The 20,575-nt window shown below is 39.8% G+C and overlaps 1 protein-coding gene across 2 annotated transcripts; it reads right to left on the reverse strand.

Moving 5' to 3' along the window:
- Positions 1-6,989: 6,989 nt before the first annotated feature.
- sox18 (SRY-box transcription factor 18) lies at positions 6,990-14,689 on the reverse strand. Of its 2 annotated transcripts, XR_003299308.1 has the most exons (3): positions 13,830-14,235; positions 8,118-11,222; positions 6,990-7,272 (listed from the first exon to the last, which is right to left on the reverse strand). XR_003299308.1 is itself a non-coding variant. In XM_026368716.1 (2 exons), exons 1-2 carry the CDS (start codon positions 14,233-14,235, stop codon positions 9,808-9,810), a joined length of 1,821 nt encoding a protein of 606 aa, XP_026224501.1. In that variant the 5' UTR covers positions 14,236-14,689; the 3' UTR covers positions 6,990-9,807. The 2 variants fall into 2 exon arrangements, 1 of the variants encoding a protein (XP_026224501.1); XM_026368716.1 differs by having other exon boundaries at positions 6,990-11,222; positions 13,830-14,689.
- Positions 14,690-20,575: the final 5,886 nt, after the last annotated feature.

Genomic DNA, 20,575 nt, shown 5'->3' on the forward strand with positions numbered 1-20,575 from the left:
TTAAAAAGACTTTGTAAGTGTTTATTTTCTCTGTAGCTTCACACCAACATGTTTAGAAGCTGTTAATACATTACAGCTCCTCTCTATTCCTGTCTATAGCAGCCCCTCTGACAGGAAGTCAATCCAGTGTTACTTCGTGCAGCGACAGGAAACAGGAAGCAGTGGGCTATGGAAGAGAGAGCCTGACATCCTGCAGAGGAGTTAGAGAGAAACCTCATCCCCATGACATCATCTGGTCCGTCCAGAGTCTTACAGCAGGCAGGCGGTGGTTGAGGAATAGGGCAGAACACCAGGCAGCCTCAGAGATTGTTGCACATTTAACCATCAAAACTAACTAATAATTTTATCACCTATAGAATGAAGCACATTGCATGCAAGTCTCTCGAACAGAACAAACCTGTCTTACTTGAAACTACATTCCTATGCTAATGAACTGCAAATGGGATTTTGTATTTCATAGTGAACAAAATGCAATCGATACATTATATTTTGGATGCAACATATTTCAGTGCAATGGATATACAGTAAAAGTGTACTGTATATAGTCAGTAGTGATGGTTTTGTAAAATCTTCAGTCCAGCCATTGAGGCAGCTAGTGAGTTTGGTTGAATTTACCAAAGTATTAATGAAACATTTGAATCTTAATGCATACACACCAGACACAGATGTTATCAAACAGTCCAGTGGTTCCCAAAGCCCATATGGCTAATTACCTGGATCAGGTCTATTTTCTAAGAGAAAAAAGAAAAGCCTGTGGTTTGTGTTTCCTCTCTACGTGGGCCATGTGCTTTGCCATTGTTACGTCTGTCATATTTACTGTGGCTGCTAGATGATAGTGATCTCAATGACTTACTGGTAGGTAGTTGGCACCTTATAGAATTAAAACTATGAGCATTAAAATGACAGATAACTGACCATGGAATAGCATGATAACATTAGCCTAAAAAGATTTCTCTGTATTTTCGGGGGGCAGTAAGTGGCAGCTGTAGGTATGAAGCTGAGAGTAAAATGCAGTTCATATTATATACAGTATATGCATTTTTATCACATTTCAGTTAAAGCATCTTTGAAAATGTCTGTTGGACATCCCATTCTGCTTGCTATGACAGACCCCTTCTCCTGTGTTTGGTTACATTTGTGAAAAGTAATGCTGAAGACACAGCTCTGCAGCAGTGTTTCAAGCAGCCACAGGTTGTTTGCTTGGCAAATTTGGAAACTAGGATATGTTCAGGTGGATTACAACATTGCTGGATGTAACAGATATGATTATTAGACCACTAAATGTGAATAAGAACAAAAAGAAAATATGCAGATGTGATTCACATACAAGAGTCTGTACCTGCTCATAAAACACTGACGCAAGACTGTATCTGCCATCAATTCTGATTTCATGTGTGACAGTATGTAGGACACATACACACACGCCATTATTCTGTGTTCTGCGGTTTGAGTTCGAGGCCAAATTCAAAAGCACACAGACATAAAAGAGAAAACTCGGGCCGCTCACACACATTTGCAGCACAGACACACATGTGCTGCAAAAAACATGTGCACAACCTTTAACACAAGAATCACAGCGCTAAATACACAGAGAAGTTGCAAGTTGCACCAGCTCAGAAACAAACACATTTACAGTGTAAACCAGCTGTCATCTCACATCAGAGTCTGTAAAAGCACACACACACACACACACACACACACACACACACACGGGGCAGCTAAACACACACGCACACACACAGTTAGTGCATCAGTGTGTAGCTGTGGTGACTGATCTGACATCGTAACCACATGTGGCCAATAAAACACCACAGACACAGAGAGAGACAGGAAAATCCCTCTCTCTCTCTCTCTCTCTCTCTCTTCCTAACACAGTCGCTCACATGGTCTCTTTTTCTTAATGAGTCTCCCCTTCTCCTAAACACATGGATGCACAAATTCCATTCTCACTGCCTCTCCCTGTAGCTCTCTCTGGAGTTTCTTTTCCTCCGTGTGCATCTCCACGTGCATCTTTAATGTCTCTCGCTCGCAGTGAATTCACATAATGAAGAAATTACAAATCACCCCGAGCCCGAGTTCAATTAAAACGATATTAATATTGTTTCTTTCAGTCTCTTCTCTCTCTTTTCCTTTCCCAAAGTTCAAAAAGGATGATTACTTTCATTTTTTATTGCCCTTGTATAAGTTCATCCTCTTCATCCTCCACCTTTTACTAATTATCTTGCACTTTTGCTCGCCTTTTTTTGCTCCATTTCAGTCATTCCTCAGTTTCCTTTAGTTTCTTCAGTTCGATTGTTTCATTGAGCTTTCTTTTCTATGTTGACCCCATTGTTTAGACTGTTTTCTGAGGTTTCTGACTACACCTTCATGCATTCTCAGCATCCCTAAAACAATAACTATTATTGGTAAAAGGTAAATGGTCTGCACTTATATAGCGCTTTTCTACCTAGCTGGTTGTTAATCAGTTTTAGATTGTGCTGTGTTCACACTACATTTTGAAAACTTGTGTGTTAGAGGCATGATAATAACATGTTTGAATAGCTTTATATCAGGTTTAATAGAAAATCACACACTGCAGAAGAGCGGGTGGTGGTAGCAAGCAACTTTAACTTTACTAGTCCACCCATCAGCAAAAGAAAAGAAAAAGTACATGTTACATATTTTACAGTGCAGAGTAAAGCCACATGCAAGTTGAAAAGCAGATTTTAAATGATGTTCAGTAATGACCAGTTAAATTGGTCCTTATTACTGTGACTTACAAAGTGTAACAATATCGACACCATGGAACTAACCAAAGAATGTTAGAGATGTCATTTGTTAATTTATTTGTCAATGTCAGTCTGAGCTGGTCTGCTCGCACATCTGAGCCACTTTATCATTTGAGTTAAAGTGGAGATGAAAGAGAAGTAAAATGTCAAATATTTGCAATCTTGTATTTCTCTTTTATCATTCATTTGAGTTTTACATTAACCAGTAATGTAGTTGCATAGCATGTGTACCATGTTTACGACTGACTTACACATATTCACCAGACAATTAGACAAGAAAAAACAGTGTTAACCAAAGTATCTGTCTCTGTCTACTTGTCCTCTTCTCTTTTTCTCATTGCATCTTTTCAACACTTTTCTGAGGGATATTCCAATCAATCTTGGAATCTTGAAAAGAAATACATTTAAAACTTTAAATGCTACACAGCATAAAACTAGCAAAGCCTGAATGTACACTGAAAATGTTCAAATGTGTGTATACACACACACACACATCCACACGCTCCATGTACACTCCCTGGAAGTGAGTGGAAGTCACGTGTGTTCATTTCCAGCTGGGAGAAGGGGAATCCAGCTTGTGTTATCTTTTCCAGTCAGGGTAACAAGCAGCAGGGTGAGGTGTTCCCACAAAAATATACACCTTTTCCTCTTGCTACTCTCTCTCTCTCTTTCTCTCTCTCTCTCTCTCACACACACACCCTTTCCGAACATCCCAAACTTCCACAGGAGTTTCCTTCTAGTTGCTCACATTCCAGTCAGTTACCTCAGCAACACACACACACACACACACACACACACACACACACACACACACACACACACACACACCAGTTTGTTTAGTTTGTTTTTTACAGCCCAGTTAAGATGTGTTAAAACCTTCTGTTCTACCACTAAACAATAATTAAATGTTATGGAAAAAGAAAGAGTTGCAGATGAAGTTGCAGAGAGCGAGGGAGAGTGGGGGTGTGGGGGGTGGGGAAACAGGGGGACATAAGGACAAATGTAGGACAGATAGAATGAGGGATTAAAGGGTGTGATTAGAAAAAAAGACAGAGACAAAGATGTTGAAAAGCTGAGCGAGGAGAGGACAGACGAGAGGAGTGATATAAAAATCCCACAAAGGCAAACAGGGTCACAGAAATGTGATAGAGGGTAAATTATGTGAACCACAGAAAAAAAGAAAGCAATTGACTGAAGAGTTAAATGGGTTAAGTTAAAAATGTGGTTCCCCTCTGCCCTGTTTGTTTTTCCGCTATCCCTGCCCTACCCACTGCCAATTACCTGGATCAGGTGTATCTCTCAGCTTCTGCTTTACTAAACACACCTGATCCAGGCGATCACAAAGGGGGTGGGGCAGGGATAGCTGAAAAACAAGCAGGCTAGAAGGGGTTAAGGACCATGTGTGGGAACCACTGTGGCAGAGAGAGTGACTGAAATATGTTGAGAAAGGAGAAAGGAGATTTAAAAAGGACAGAGGAGGATGGCTTGAAAGAAAAAAAAAACAGGGGGGAAGAGAGAGAACCGTGTTAAGATTGGTTTCTAGATGTGAGATATGAGGGGATGGTGAGAAGAATTAAGAGGTAAAGAGGAAAAAGTTGAAGGTAATGTTAAAGCCACAAGAGGGGAACTGGATAGAAAGACAAAGGCAGGGAAACAAAGGGAACAAAGGAGGTAGACAGGTGATAAGGTATGAGATGAAACGTGATATGTTAGATATAAACAAGACAAGTTAAGCAAATGACAGCAGATGAACGAAACCAGGGAAACAAATTAAAGTGGTGGGAATAAGAAGGAAAAGAGAGCGGGAGTTTGAGAGGGAATAAAACAAGACTGAAAAAAAAATGTCAGGACAGGGAGAGAGAAGGGGAGAACAGTTTTTCCTTGTTCCAAATGTTTTCTTTTGAGTTTGTCAGCGGTCTGATCGGGTGGGGGTAGAGGGGTGGAAGTTAGCGGGGCTGCCCCGCTGAGCCAAACTCGTTTAGTGTCGGATCTGGACCCGGAGAGGACAGAACCAGAACGGATCGCAGAGGACTGCGCGGCCACACAAACACTGACGTGATTGTCTTCACGTCTCCCTCCTGCTCGGCTGCTCTTTCCTCTGCTCTGCCTCCTTTTCTTCTACTTTATTTCCATCCCGAGATCAAGAGACGTGAGATGACACGATGACAATATTTTACAACAAATATGTCCCAAACATGATCCAACATATAATTTGATTCAGATTTCCCTTCATTATACAACTAAGAGGGCACGCTTTAGGCCTCTGTCTAAAATGTGGCAGGAAGATGTACATAGACACTTGTTGATTTCAGCTTCAACCTCAGTTAAATACAACAGTGTGTTTCCCAGCAAAGTGTTGCTGAAACACCAACTGTAGGGGCTTCAGTCTTCAACGGAGTACAGTAATGGGATTCACAAAATAAGCCTCAGGTTAATAAAGTTAAAGGGACCATTGTCGCCATTAGCTGCAGCTATTAACAGCCCTGCTTTCACAGGTTGGAGAATCAGCCAATCAGAGATTGATGGAATTACGAATCTCTAATATATCCATGAAAAATATCAATAAAAACAGGTGAAAAACGTGATGTGGTTCGTTACAATCACTGTAGCATAAAACAAGGCTAAAGTGAAGAGCCAGAAAGTAAAAAATAAGAGTTTTTTGCAGATGTACAGAACCGGTTCAAGGAAAATGAGCAGAAGGAGGTAACACCCACTGACACATCTGCGTATCAGTGCTGTTTGGGTCTATTTGGGTTGACTGCACTAGATCAAGTCTAATAACTGTATATTCAGGTCAGGTCTGTCTGTGCTTGGGTGTTTTTTTTTTTTTTTTTTTTATGTACTTATTCACAACGGGTTCAGGTGAAGACATCTTCGAGCCAAAAACCAACAAGAGTCAAAAACACTAAGACTAATTCAAAGAGGAACAACTGCTGGAAAGTGGCAGAAAAAATTAGCATGCAAACCAACTGAGAAGTGAAAGAGACTGGTTTAAATATTGCCTTCATTACTAATCAGAGGAAAAGAGCTGCAGGGGGAGGGGGATGCACCAGAAAGTGCTCAGGCTGGAAACCAAAGAACATGCGGGACAGGGCAGAGGGAGACGTAAGAAGAGAGAACACTGCTTAACACTGGGGTGGCTGTGGCTCAATAGGTAGAGCAGTTGACTGCCAATCATAGGATTTGTGGTTCGATTCCCAGCTGCCACGTCACATGCCAAAGTGTCCTTGGGCAAGATACTGAACCCCTAGTTGTGAGCCAGGTCAGCTGCATAGCAGCTCTGCCATCGGTGTGTGTGAATGTGCTTGTGCGTGTCAATGGGTGAATGAGATGCAGTGTAAAGCGCTTTGAGTGCCTGCTAGGTAGAAAAGCGCTATATAAGTGCAGACCATTTACCATTTAACACTAAAATGAATTAATTCTTTCAACCTAAAGTCATGATCTCAAACCTTCACACCTAACACATAACTAAACACATGATCTAAATCATTTCTGCTCAGATTTCACCTGCTCAGTTCTCAGGTGTGAACATCTGGAACAAGATGAGCACAAAACGCCATTTAGCTTTTTGGTGCTTTTAATGTGTTGTGAAAGTCACAAACCAAGGCGCAACCTTAGTAAGTATTTATTTTGCAATATTATCTTATAAAACACAAACAGATCCCTTTACAGCATCCCACAATATCTGAAATACAAACAAAAACAAAGCAATTTTCTACACTTAGAAAATACAAAAATGACCCCTGTCAGACAGATTTAGAAGCATCACAGTGACACTTCTGGGAAATCCTGGTTTTAATTTGTTATATGAGTGCTGAGAAAATGCCCTTTGTTTTAATCCCAAAATCTTGGGTGTTTCTTTCTTTTTTTTTTTTTTTTTTTTTCTCTTCTTTTCAGATAATTATTACCAAAAGCCCCAGAGTTATTGCACGACTCTCTCTGATGTTCTTTGTGTGTCACAGTAAATTAAAATGGAAACAAGACTCTGTTTGGTGTCAACAGAAAAGAATGTCAAATGCAGATGTAGACGTATTTTTTTATTTTTTTTTTAAGACTTTAAGCTTGAACTGGTGCTGCTCTGCGGCTCCATCCCCTAGAGGAAATGTTTGGAAAAATCTACTGTTGCTCTGTTTTCATCCGATGGCAGCCGCAATGAACGGTGCGGTAAATAGAACTGGTTTCGCTGTACAACATACTCGATTTTGTTCTACTGTTTCATGTAAAAAAAAAAAAAAAAAAAAAAAATTAAAAAGCATTGTCTGTGGGGCTAATGCAGAACAGATGCTGGATAAATCCTGAACGAGATACTTCTGCTTTCTGCTCCCACTATATACAAAACTGTTACAGGATCAATGCTACATAAACACACACACAGAGTCTATGGTTGCTGCAGCTCATTTTCATTTCCAACCACTTGGATAAATAACACTAGCGTGGGAGGGCAAGTTTCTTGTTTGCTGGTGTCACTGGTGGAGCAAAGTGTAACACGTAACCCATTAGAGACCTGGAAGACAAATGCAGATTTGCTGTTTGTTTTTTTTTTTTAAAGACATGCACATAAGATCTCTTGCATCTTGACAAAATATGGGCACATCTGTGGGTTAAGTAGCCGGAGTCAGGAAGCCGTTAAGCTAGCTTAGCACAAACACTGCAAGGGGGAACTAGCTAGCTAGCTCTGTCCAAAGTTCAAAGCCCCTACTATCAAACGTTCATTTTTAGATTAGAAACAGCACGGTACAACTGGCAACTTCAGCATTTGAGGTGCTAGTGTACTGTTGAATGTTTGAACACCAAGCTAGCCACTTCTTCTTGTTTCCAGTCTTTCTGCTAAACAGGGCTAATCACCTAGCTCACAGCGCACAATGACGGTGAAAGAGGTGTCAGTCTTTCATCGTCGAAAGGGAAAACAAAAAAGCTAAGACTCCATAAAACGACACATAGTATAGTCCTTTCTGTACAACATGTTTAAAATGACAACACATGATATTTGATATAGTAGTGTTCCTTCTATAGGTTACAGCTAAGACTTTAAAACCAGTGCAAAGAGAACATTTTTCATAGTCTCCATTTCTCCTTAACATACTGCTAAGTGGCGTAGCATCAATATGTACAGTGACTAGCTGCATCAACCCGAGGTTTGGAAAAACCATAGAACCTAGCACATGAAACATTATCATTAAAATGGGACCATTGGAGTGAACCATTTGTTACTGTGTTTTTCAGACAAAAAGAAAAGCCGCTGGCTGCCTGGGATCCATTTACAGAAAGGTTTATTAACGTAGCTGACACCAGTGGCGGCTCTCCACCGTCCTGCTTGTTCTCAACCACACCTGTCCTACTGCTAATTACCTGGATCAGGCGTATTCAGCCAATCAGAAGCTGTAAATTCGATGATGGCTGGAAAACAAGGAAGACAGTGTTCCTTGGGGACGAGGACGGGCCACCCCTCATGTACTCTGTCACTTCAAAAATAAATAAATTGGAAAAAACATACATACCAAAATGTGATGTTAACGAGGTTGCTTTACATTCATTAAAAAATATACAACTTTAACGTTTCAGTTTTAAATGAAAACACTTTTATGGTCTACAAAGAAAAACTTTCTCCAAAACACCTCACTTGTAGAACCCAATCTGTTCTTATTTTTAGAATACAATTACACCTTTTGACTTTGAAAAATGGACTTTCAGGTGATCTGTTTGTTTTTACCAAACAGACTTAAAGAACAGTCTTTGGATCTACAGTTTCTGTGTTTGCCACATAGCAAAGCAACTTAAAAGTTCCAGATTTTGGCACCAAATTTGACATGAGGCCCCATCACGGACCGAGACAGAGAGAGAACGATATGTACAGTATAATGGTTAGAGAAAAAACCCAGAGCCGCCTTGTAAAACATCCTGATAGTTTGTGGGAGACATCAGTGGTCTGTTCTGGGTCCATGGCCAAGGATTTTCCGGACAACACAGCTGAGAAATATTTGGAGCCTGGATCAAGTCTCTCCCATCAAGTCTTTCTTGTTCTTGTTCTCTGTCTGTCCAACTCCAGAGTTTGTCCTTCATTGTGTTTTTCATTCCCACTTATTCAAGATAAACTTTATACAGTTCAGTGGAGATAAATATTTGTCTAGTCCTGAGATGAAATATCAAAAATGATATGAGATGATTTAGAAATTCTGATTTCTTGTGGATGTTTTGGTGACTAGAGTACACACAGTGCAATTCAAAACTTTTTTGCTTGCACAATCTCTGCATTGCACATACTGTCTATCAGCAGGGGAAACCACTGAAACAGGTAGGATCTTGTAGAAGGATGCTCAAAATAAGACAAGCACTCTCTGATATCCTGCAACACTATATCTTCTTCAGACTATGTAGCCACCAGTAGAAGATGCAGGTCAGAAATGGAACCAGCTATGAAGACACCTGATTTGTAAGCATTACTAACTTTGAGATATAGCACCAACAATGAGCAAAATTCTGAGATACTATCTATCTCTTTTGTTTATTGGCCCATTACACTTTTTTTATTGAGAAGCACCTTGTTAGCTATTAGGAAATGTCATCACCTAAGTGACCTACAGTGGCTAATGTTGCATTTGTTCAGCAAGAAAGTAGTGCTAGTAAAACCTGTGCCAAGAGGGATCCAAGAAACATGTCCCACAAATCACACTGACTATCTTGCGATCTGACATTCCACATTTAAGTTAGCCACTTTAGCTTACAGCTTTGGGAACATATCAATTAATCTAAAAATAAACAAAAGGCAGTTACTGTATAGTACTTTAGCATTTTTAAACACTGTGGCTTCTGGCTACACAGCTCTGGCTCCAGTAATGTTTGTGCGACAAACCCACTAATCTTTTTTTAGCATGTAGATTTTTCCAGTTACAGTGGAAATATATGAGATAAGCAAAACACAACGATGACTTGACTAAAAAGGCCTAAACTAAACCTTCAGATATGTCTTCCCAACTACACATGAATGGTTCAAATGAACTGTGCAGTCTGCTAGCAGGTTCCTATGAGAGATGATATTAATTTATCCAGTGATACAAGCGCTGTAATAGACGGCACTGCTGGCATCAGAAAGAGCAGATATAAGAGGGCTGCTCCCATCATCGCACCCACCAGCACCACTCATAATGCTGCTGACATCCCTATTGATGATGCTATTAATACTGCTATTAATATTACTACCTAAGTTACTGCTACTGCGCCCACATAAGACTTTGGACCCACCCCCACAGGCCCCACCAAGTCCGAAGGCCTCATCTTGATTTCTTCCGGTATTAACATATTGGTCAAATTCGTGCCTGTCCACCTCCGACCAAAACTCAGCAGATGACAACCCCGCATGGCTTGAGGACTCTGGGTTTGAAGGGTCTAAGTGCACAGGAGGAAGAAATGTTGATGGAGGGATCGAGGAAGATGAGCAGGAGGAAGGAGAAGTTTCTGGGGGAGGTGAAAGTTGCCCCAGATGAGAAGGTATGAAATGAGTAGTATTCAGGGCACCATTCCCATACATCTGATTAAAGTAGCCGACAGGAGCAGTGCTCAAGGGCGTTTGGTGGCATTTTATGGGCTCCGGAAGGCTGATGGTTGGCTGAGGGTAGGAAACAGCAGTGGAGGTGTCAGATAAAGGGGGTAAGGACTTTACCGGGCTCCTTAATGCAATGTGATGACGGGAGGCATGAGAAGGATTTAACCTGGAATTTACTGAACTTGCCAAAATTGAAGTGACAGAGCCCATGCTTGAGGTCATGTTTGACTCTACAGAACTCATTCTAGAGTCAATTCTGGAATTTGTACCAGGACTCAAACTGGAAGTCAAACTGCTGCTTAAAGTGGCACCAGCACTCATTCCTGAACCCTGGCCAAGTGTTGCTGCACCATGTATGGAGTTGTGGTGGCTGTGGTTGTTGTAGTGATGGCTGTAATGCTGGTTATGAGGGTGAAGGTGGTGATGGTGGTAGCCACTCCAACCTCCCATCCCTGCCTCCTCTTGCATATGTTGTGGGAAAAACACAGACTCTCCAGCTCCATCTTCTAAAACATCCAAAGGTGACATCTCTGGAGTGGGCAGGCCATAGCTCTCCAGCTCTGAGTGTCCTGGAGCCTGGAGGTCCCTGAAGTGCCCTAAAGAGGGCAGCAGGTGGTGGGGGTGATGGTGGTGTGGAGGGTGGCTGCCTGGATGTCCATATCCAGGACCCCCAGAGATGCTTTCTGAACCCAGGGGGTTGGTTACTACTCCTAACCCAAGGCCAGGTGCCCCGCCTTGAGCTAGGCTATGAAGCAAGAGCCCCGGTTCTACTCGCTTGAGTTTTTTTGTGGTCTTTTTGCGGCGAGGCCTGTATTTGTAATTTGGGTGATCTTGGAGGTGCTGGACACGGAGACGCTCAGCTTCCTCCACAAATGGTCGCTTGTCTGTGGCACTCAGGGCCTTCCATGACTGACCTGAAAAGTAGAAAGACTTGTATTAATATCACTACCAACAATATATTTTTAAAAAATCTGCACCGCATATTAGATTCTTTGTTCTATTTCCATTATAGATCAACCAGCTAATATTTTTAGGAATTGGTGGGCTTGTACAATGCATTAATGATTAACAATAGTAAAACATATTTAACATTTTTCAAACAGTACAGACATATTCAAATGAATAATATATCCTAAGGTATTACAATAAGGTAATACAATGTAATAATTGTAATACCTTAATCTATGTAATAATTTCATAGATGAAAACTCTAAGTAATATTTATATCAGCAGCAGGAACCAGAGTTGTCTACATAGTGACAAACAACATTATGCTACTTAACACATAATAGAAGATGATAATGTCACCAAACACAACAAATTTTCCCTGTTAATCAGACTGTTACAATGTTTACATGTGCATAATGTATGTGCATATATTGTATTGTAAATCTATCATTTTACAGTACAATATTCATTCTTTTGAGATATTTTAAGTCATTTGTATTGAATTTTTTAATAGATCAGCAAAATGATACTAAAGATCTCCCTCTGAAACACCTCAAGTGACTGCCAAACTGTTAAAACACTGGCTGTTTCTGTAATGTTTAAAGCATGAATAGTAAGGAAGTATGTTTCTACATGTCCGTGTGTTGTTAATATTACTGAAATAAACACTCTTGACAATTCAGCCTATGAAACATTCCATGGGTCCACATCTACTGTAAAATCTGCTTAGATGCATAAACAGCTGTCAATCCTCACCATCTGTTTGATGTATTTATAAATGGCAATATATACTTATATTCCCAATTTCTCAGATGGTGAGAGACACACTTCAGATGAATGTTGCTTTTTACAGTAACACAGACAGAAAATGTGTGTAATGTTCAAACCTTGATATGACTAACATTTCTAACATGATCTTGAAAATTGTTATTTTTATGAAACATTGAGGTATAGCACCCATGATGAGCAAAATTCTCAGATACTGTCTTTTGTTCATCAGCTCACTACACTTAGACCTATTTTAGACTTAGACCTCTAACCTATTGATTTTGAACTTAATAGTAATTCACGGACTAATCAATTGCACTTAATATTCACTCTTAAAACTAAGCATTAAATAGAATTGGCGTCAATTGTCTCTTACATAATCATAGCAATATGAACTGTAACCCTTGACCCATAACAATTGTCTCCTCTTAAAAGCTTACTCCCTGCAGAGTATTTTACATTTTATGCTCACCCCCTGCAGAGATAAAAGGTGGTCATAAACATTTGTAGTTTGCTCACTGGGGGAGAACAGTGGTTGTGGTCAGCTTAGATTCCTGATGGTTAGATGGGATTTCAAATTTTGCCAAAACTATGGAGTTTCAAACATAATGACTACATGGATGGACAGCAGAGAAGTGATTTATGCTGGAGGAGTGGTTTGAAAAATTTCTAAGGATATTTTATTCTAAGGATACATAACACTTTTACACCTCTTAAGATCATGTAAATGTGGAGAGATATGACATAAAACAGTTGTTCTTCAACAGATTAAAGATGTCAATTGCTTACTGCTTCAGCCATACACGGGGAAATTGACACTTAAACACCTCAATCCTGGAAACTCAGCAGTGCTGGGAAAGGTACTCAGTTTAAATAAATAAAAGTATCATTGCCACAGTGTATAAATACTCTGTTTAAAATAAAAGTTTTAAAAACTCATGGCAAATGTGTAAATGTCATCAAATTACACATAAATGAGCAATTAGTCAATAGTACTAGAACTGTATATATAATTTTATTGGATTTTAGTTGAGACACTTTTAATGACTTTATGGTTAATTTGTAATACTACAGTAAAATATCACAATTGATAAATAATTATAATTTGTAGTAGTCTGCATCCCAAAAGTAACTTAAATAAATGTAAACAAAATCTATTAAATATATGACGTAAAGTAAAAGTAGTTTAAAACTGTTTTACAGTTTTAACTGTCAGTTTACTTTCCACCACTGCAGCTCAGTAAGTTGGTGATCTGAATATGTCCAGCATCGTAACAAATAATAACACAGAGCAACTGTAAATCTGCAAAAGGGTAAATAGCTACATTATACGAGAATATATACTCTGTATTTATATGCATATACATATAATATACATATAAATATAGCATGACATAATTTTTTACACATTCATAATATAGAGGTTTTATACTATATTTGTGTATTAGACAATTTAACATGAACACTAATATAATAATCTTTTAGTTCAAGGTGATATCATTTGTGCCACTGGGACAGACTGAAGATACACATCTGAATATAACGTCCTAATGCTGCTGTTTTTTGACTAAAGTATCCACTTTAAGAGTAAGATTTTTCTCTTACAGAAAATTAGAATGGGACAAAGATGATCTCAGCCTTAACATCCTTTGACAATAGATTTCACTTAAACAAGTTAAAACAAGTTCAAATAAATGACAGCGATGAATAAAATTTACCTACTGATTTAAAAAGCAGCTAACCTGGATTGGGTTTCAAATACACTTTTAGAATTTGTTTTCTCTGTCCTAAAGGTTTTGTCTTACCGAGCATCTTGCTGAGCACAGCATTGTGCAGGTCAGGGTTCTGCAGGGCCAGCCGCTTCCTCTCATCTTTGGCCCACACCATGAAAGCATTCATAGGCCTGCGGATCCTCTGCTCGCCACCCACAGCCTTCCCGTCGGCTGTGCCTGCCGATGCACCACCAGCTTGGGCTGGGTCTGGGCTCTGTCCCCCTGGGCTGGGCATCAGAGAAATCCTCTGTTCAGTTCTTCTCATGCTCCCTGTTCGAAGGCCATCAGGAGAACTGCAGTCCCCGGACAGGTTCTGATCGAAACCCATTTCAGAATCAGACGCAGGACTCGGGGTCCTGGATGTCCAGGGGCCTCCAAGTGACACTCGACTGGGATGCAGGAGAGTCTCACTGGACAAGCTGGGCTCTGTTAAATTCATTCCAAAAGCAGGCTTGGATTCAGCTTTTAGTCCGAGTGTAATTCTGCAAACGTCTGTCTCAGTTTGTTGGGTTGCAAAGTTCTGGAAATAATTAGTAACTGTTTCAGATGACAGAAAGACTGATCAAGACAGGGATTTGATGGATTTGGAGCACAAATCCCAAAGCAAAGCATCGAGATCTGAGAGGAGGGGGAAGACGAGAAAGAAAGAGATAACAAACAAGTTGTGGTGAAGGATATTCCCCCGAAAATGATCCACAATGACTCTGCTCCTTTCTTTTCTTCACTCAGTTTTTTTCTCAAAAGACAACAGTTCTTGTTTGGAGTGTGTGGTGCAGCGGTTTGTCCAGATTGCCTTGATTCCCCTCCGTCACTCAGGCTGTGCGACTTACTGTCTCTCTGTGTCTGTCTGCCTTGTTTGAAAGTTTTGAAACTTGTGGCCAGATTTAACCGACCCACGCTGTGTATATATATAACCCGCCCTGACCAATCAGATAAATATATAGCTAGCGATTTAACCAATGAGATGCCAGGCGGGCGCAAAGGAAAAGGAAGAATGTGTGGGAGACAGAGCAAAGGAGGGAGGAGGAGGTCTGAACATCGCCTCCCCCTCTTTCCTCCTCCATGATCACCACCCTTTTCCTCCCCCCTGAAGCTCCTCACACACACACACACACACATACACACACCCTGTCTGCCTGTACAGGGAGATGTAATCAGAGAGGTTCCATTGTTTCTGCCTAACTAAGAGTGGAGCTTCTCACACACACACACTAATATACACACTGACAACACACACACTGTTGCAACTGTTGCGAACTGCATGCACTAACGCATGCACACACATACACACATATATATATATACATAAATACACAGTTACATACTCTAACGCACATGCATGAAACACTTTAAAATGAGAGATGACAAACACATTGTAATTAGGTGTGCACACAACAAGACACAAAACATGCATACTGTATGTCTATATGTGTTACTGTGTGTGTGTGTGTGTGTGTGTGTGTGTGTGTGTGTGTGTGTGTGTGTGTGTGTGTGTGTGTGTGGGTGTGCGTGTGTGTGTATTTGAGGGCAGGACCGTGGTAACACAGTCAACCACAGTCACAACCAGAGTGATTAGTGGCTGAACTTAACTGAACAACTCACTGGGAAAGACAGAGGGAGAGAGAGAGAAATAGAGAGAGAGAGGAATACAGAGAGAGAGGGACTGTTAAGGCGGTGGGTGGTATTGTTGATAGAGTTTGGGTATTCTGCACCCCTACCTTAGAGCTAAAGATTAAATTGATGCAGTAGCAGCCAGTTGCTCATGCAACATGCGTAACTGCAACTGAAATGCACTGTATCTTGTATATACAGCAGGCAAGTATATATATACATAAAGGATGAAAAGGAAAAGGAAAATGATCAACCTACAGAGGGCTGAATTCTAAGACAACCCAAAAATTGGCAAATTAGTCTATATTGCTGAAATTTCATTGCAGCAATTTAAAATGGCACCCTAATCTAACCCTAACATCGGAGCAATCAAAAAAGTAGCGAAAAAATAGTCAAAAGGTGACGAAGGAAAAAAAGCTGTTGCCCTTTTGGGGGTCGTGTCATTGTTGCCACTCTAGTGCACCTGTTGTTAATTTAATTAACAACAAAGCATCTGGAACTAACCAACCCCCTCTGCTACATAACTGACCAGATCCATATCCCAAAAGTGACTTGTCATACTCCCATTAAAAAGGGTTCCTTTTATTTTTTGTGCTGTATATACATAAGGTGTACTCAAGACCAGACCCACCAAGGCTGGAGATGGAACAATACAGGAAGCAAGAGACCTAAGAGCAGACCACAGCAACCCTTCCTGAACAGGATCCAGTAACAATCACAAATGCAGACATCCAAGAAAGCCTCAAGCATGAAGAACTGAACAGCACCAGGTCCTGCCATGATCCACCATGAGCCCCTGGCAGTACAAATTAAGCAGCTAATGGATGGGACCCACCCAGAATGGTTAACGGAAGGTCAAACAGTCCTGATCCTAAAGGACCCCCAGAGGGGCCCAGCCCATCAAACTACCGCCCAGTAACCTTCCTCTGCACAACATGGAAGCTCCTGTCAGGCACTATTGGACCTAGGATAAATAGGCACAAAAACACCCGAGGAAGACCAGACATACCAACCTGTGCGCTGCCTGGATTAAGTGCAAGAAAGCCTGTGAATGCACACATGGATCCTGCAATGCTTAGAGATGTACAAGATCAACAGGACTCTAAGAATCTTCATCAGGAATTCAATAGGAGAAACAACTCTAGAGGCCAACTTCAAACCAATTGCACAAATCAAAACTTACCTAGGAAATGCTAGACCCAGCATCAGCCCTCTGCATAAATGACATTAGGCTGTATGTCAGGAGTACCTGAGACATCGATTCACTTATCTACACCAGTAGGATCTACAGTAATGACATCAGAATATCATTCTGAATGGATAAGTGTAGTGAGATGGTAACAAAGATAGGGAAGGTAGACAGAACTGAATGGATTGCACTACCGTTGGGGGGACCATCATGAAAGGAGAACATGAAGGTGGGACTTTTAGATACAGACTGACAAATGGTAATGGCTAACCAACCAGTACTGGTGGACAAACAGAGGAGGAAGTCAATAGCAATCCAAAGTGATGGCAACATCAGGAAGAAGGAGCAATATATATATATATATATATATATATATATATATATATATATATATATATATATATAAAACTCCCTCCATAAAATACAGGACACAGTAGTTCTTCCATTACTGATAGATTTAATTTTTAACTTGCACTTCATCGTCAAATCCACCATCAACCAAAACAATTTCACAAAAATAAAGTAAAATCAACTTTAGACTTTAGACTTCTTGAAACGTAAACTTTCCCACTCCACGTTCCTGCTAAGAATTGCAACACTTGTCCCATACACAATATGGAATGCAACTTAGTTCCTACCCAGTATTAAGAAAGAAAATCAATATTTGTGTAAATAAAAGCATGCATGAACCACATATATTAGTGGTTAAAATATACAATGTGTATTATATATAGCATTGTCTGCTATAGTAGCTATGACTTCATAAAGTCGTCTATACAATGAATCAATATTTCTGTCACCACTAACATGTCTCTGCCACCTGACTATCATAAACGTCCAAAAAGCTTGTACAATTCACTGTAGATCACCACATTTCTTTACAAAAAAAGATAGCATAACACTTCCAGCTGGTGAAATATGCACATCCGTACCTCAATTATCCAACCTAGCTTTTAGGATAACGGCCAATGCGAACCTGCTCGCGTGCACGTCTGCCACAATAAATATTATATTGTTTAACATAGTAATGCACTGTACTGCTATAATATTATCGTTTGAGAGCTGATAATATTACTGTAACAATTTACTGAACTCAAACCTAACTACATCACTGTATGCATCCTTGATGAGTCAGCATTTTTGGCTGTTTAGGATGAAAAATTGTGCCATTGTAAAAGACTCTTGAACAACTTCTGGTTGTTGTATTGGAGTATAGGGACAGTCAACTCATATATTGTTTATATTTGAGGACTTGCTGCACGTTATATAGATACGTCACATCATAAACTGTTCTATTGTACAAAAACACTCACACAACTCTGTGAGTTCAATGCTACTATGAACTCACAGAGAATGCACTAGTAACAGATATGAACATGATGGAAAGTTACTTGTAATTTACCTTTAAAAGATTTTACATGGTAAATATTAATCAAGTAATACATGTTGTATTTTAAAAGTTTGGAACACAGCTACCTAAGAAATGTTGAAATGAAAAACCCTTCCTTTAAAAGTCAGTTATGATTTTAAAAGTCATTCCTCAAGTCAGCAAACATCTAAGATGAATATTATGTGGTGTGTTTGTCTGTCTGCCAAGGACATGCCTCCCCTCCAACCCCCTGCATCCACCACAATATAATGACCCCTGCTCACACACACACACACACACACACTTTCCTCCCCACGCCCAGCTCCAGGGGAGACTGCTGTGGCGTCTCAGAGCCTCCTGCTCGACCAACCAGGAACTACTCCCACCACTGCTGTCCCAGACTCCCTGTGTGTATCTGCTACATCTTAATGTCATTGTTCATAGCGAGTGTAAGTATAGTGAGTGTATACTGTACCTAAAGCAACAGTGCACATTTAAGTTAATAGCTGAAAAACACAACTGAATCTCAACCATGTAGCTACATTTTGAGCTGATGTAAATCTGTATGTCAAAAATCTAATGGCACATTAGACAACACAGTCTTGATGTTTAGAGAAAGTAATGTAAAATCAGGGTAAACTATTAAATGGTGCAATATTAATGCATCTAAAATTGTGCAATGTGCATCCTTAATTATGTTTCAACATGTGTAAAGCACATGACATAAACATGAAAACATACAAAATTGCAACTGAATAAAGAAAATATTGACATAATTAAAAGGCCTTGAAACAAGCAAATAATAAATGTCAATAAAACAACTTCTTAATTTACCTAATTCCCATGACACAAGTGCAGGTACACGTATTGTGGGGTGTATTCTGGGTCTAACATAAGCTAAAGAAACAATGTGATTCATTTACAGATTCTTCTGCAGTTCATTCCATTTAAATGGAACAGGAAAGGATGCAAAACAAACAAAAAAAAAAAACTCAACCAAGGCCATAATAACATACTGACACCTTGAAACCTGAACCTGTATAATGTTACTTTGACATGGTAATATTTAACGTGTTAGCATGCTACAGTGTTAGTATATTAATAATTTTTATTTTTATTTTTTATCTATAAATATATATAGTATATTAACTGAGCAGCATTGCTAACTTAGCAACTTTTTTTTTTCTTTTTTTTTTTCAAAACACAAACAGCAACAAGTCTAGTCACTTTTTAGGCCAACTTTAGGCACCTGAGAAAAATCACTAAAATTTGTCAGTGAATATTGCTGTGGCTGTGACTTCTTCACTGTCTATGTTGTATCTGTTGGGGAGAACAGCATTCAGTGGACCAGTCAACATGCAGCAAGAAGTGGGAATGACCAATCAAGCACCAAATCATGACAGAAGTCATCTCAAGGCACTTTACAGTGTTTAAGGTTTAAGACCTTACAGAGAATATCTGTATAAAAGATATATAGAAAACCCAACTATCCCATTTGAGCAAGCTTTAGGCAGCAGTGGAAAGGAAAAACTCCCTTTAGAGGAAGAAACCTCCATCAGAACCAGGCTCATAGTGGGCGGCCATCTGCCTCGACCGGTTTGGGTGAGTGGAAAGAGAAGAGAGAAGAGAACAGCAGGCAATAAAGACAACAACAAGCATCAAGAACATTGGGCAGATGAACTGGATTCTGGAAATGTACAGCTCCAGGCCGAGGATACCTGCAGAAAAGTCCAGAGAGAGGGAGACAGAGAGGAGGAAACACAACTAAAAGAGAGAGAAGACACAAAGTTAATGTCATAGTTAAAGTTAATAGGAGAAAGGAGAGAGGAGAGGAGCTCAGTTTATCAGTAGAGGTCCCCCAGCAGATTAAGCTATATCAGCATAACTAAGAGATGGTTCAGAGTCACCTGATCCATCTCTAACTATAAGCTTTATAAAAAAGGAAAGTTTTAAGTCTAGTCTTAAATGTAGAGAGGGTGTCTGCCTCCAGAACCTGAACTGGGAGCTGGTTCCACAGGAGAGGGGCTTGATGGCTAAAGGCTCTGCCTCCCATTCTACATTTGGAAACTCTAGGAACCACAAGTAAACCTGCAGTCTGAGAACGGAGAGTTCTGCTTGGAAGATAAGGAACTATGAGGTCTTTAAGATAAGATGGAGCCTGATTATTAAGGGATTTATAAGTGAGAAGAAGAATTTTAAATTCAATTCTGGATTTAACAGAGAGCCAATGGAGAGAAGCTAACGTAGGAGAAATATGATCTCTCTTGCTAATTCCAGTCAGAACTCTGGCTGCAGCATTTTGGATTAACTGGAGGCTTTTTAATGAGTTATTGGGACAAACTATTAATAAGGAATAGTTTGTCCAGTCTGGAAGTAACAAATGCAAGGATGATCCTAATTTATTTCTCAGGTGGAAAAAATTAGCAGATCAATCACCAGACAAAGAAGAAAGGATTGAGTTCATTTAGATGCAATTAATATTTTATTTACATTTTTCTGTAAATGCTGTCTTAATGCCATGACACCATTGGCATGCAAAAGTATTTATTAAACTGACATTATTTAGCAACTTTTGAAGTGGGTTTTAGTTCATTTCCACTTAAACAGTTG

This window comes from Anabas testudineus, chromosome 7 (genome assembly GCF_900324465.2).
Source record: "Anabas testudineus chromosome 7, fAnaTes1.2, whole genome shotgun sequence".
NCBI lineage: Eukaryota > Metazoa > Chordata > Actinopteri > Anabantiformes > Anabantidae > Anabas > Anabas testudineus.

Bases quoted from the DNA above. Each gene is read 5' to 3' on its own strand.
- sox18 (XM_026368716.1), bottom strand. From the start codon at position 14,235: ATGAATTTAACAGAGCCCAGCTTGTCCAGTGAGACTCTCCTGCATCCC. The intron at 11,223-13,829 runs GTAAGACAAAAC...TCTACTTTTCAG, and splicing joins TGTGCTCAGCAAGATGCTCG to GTCAGTCATGGAAGGCCCTG.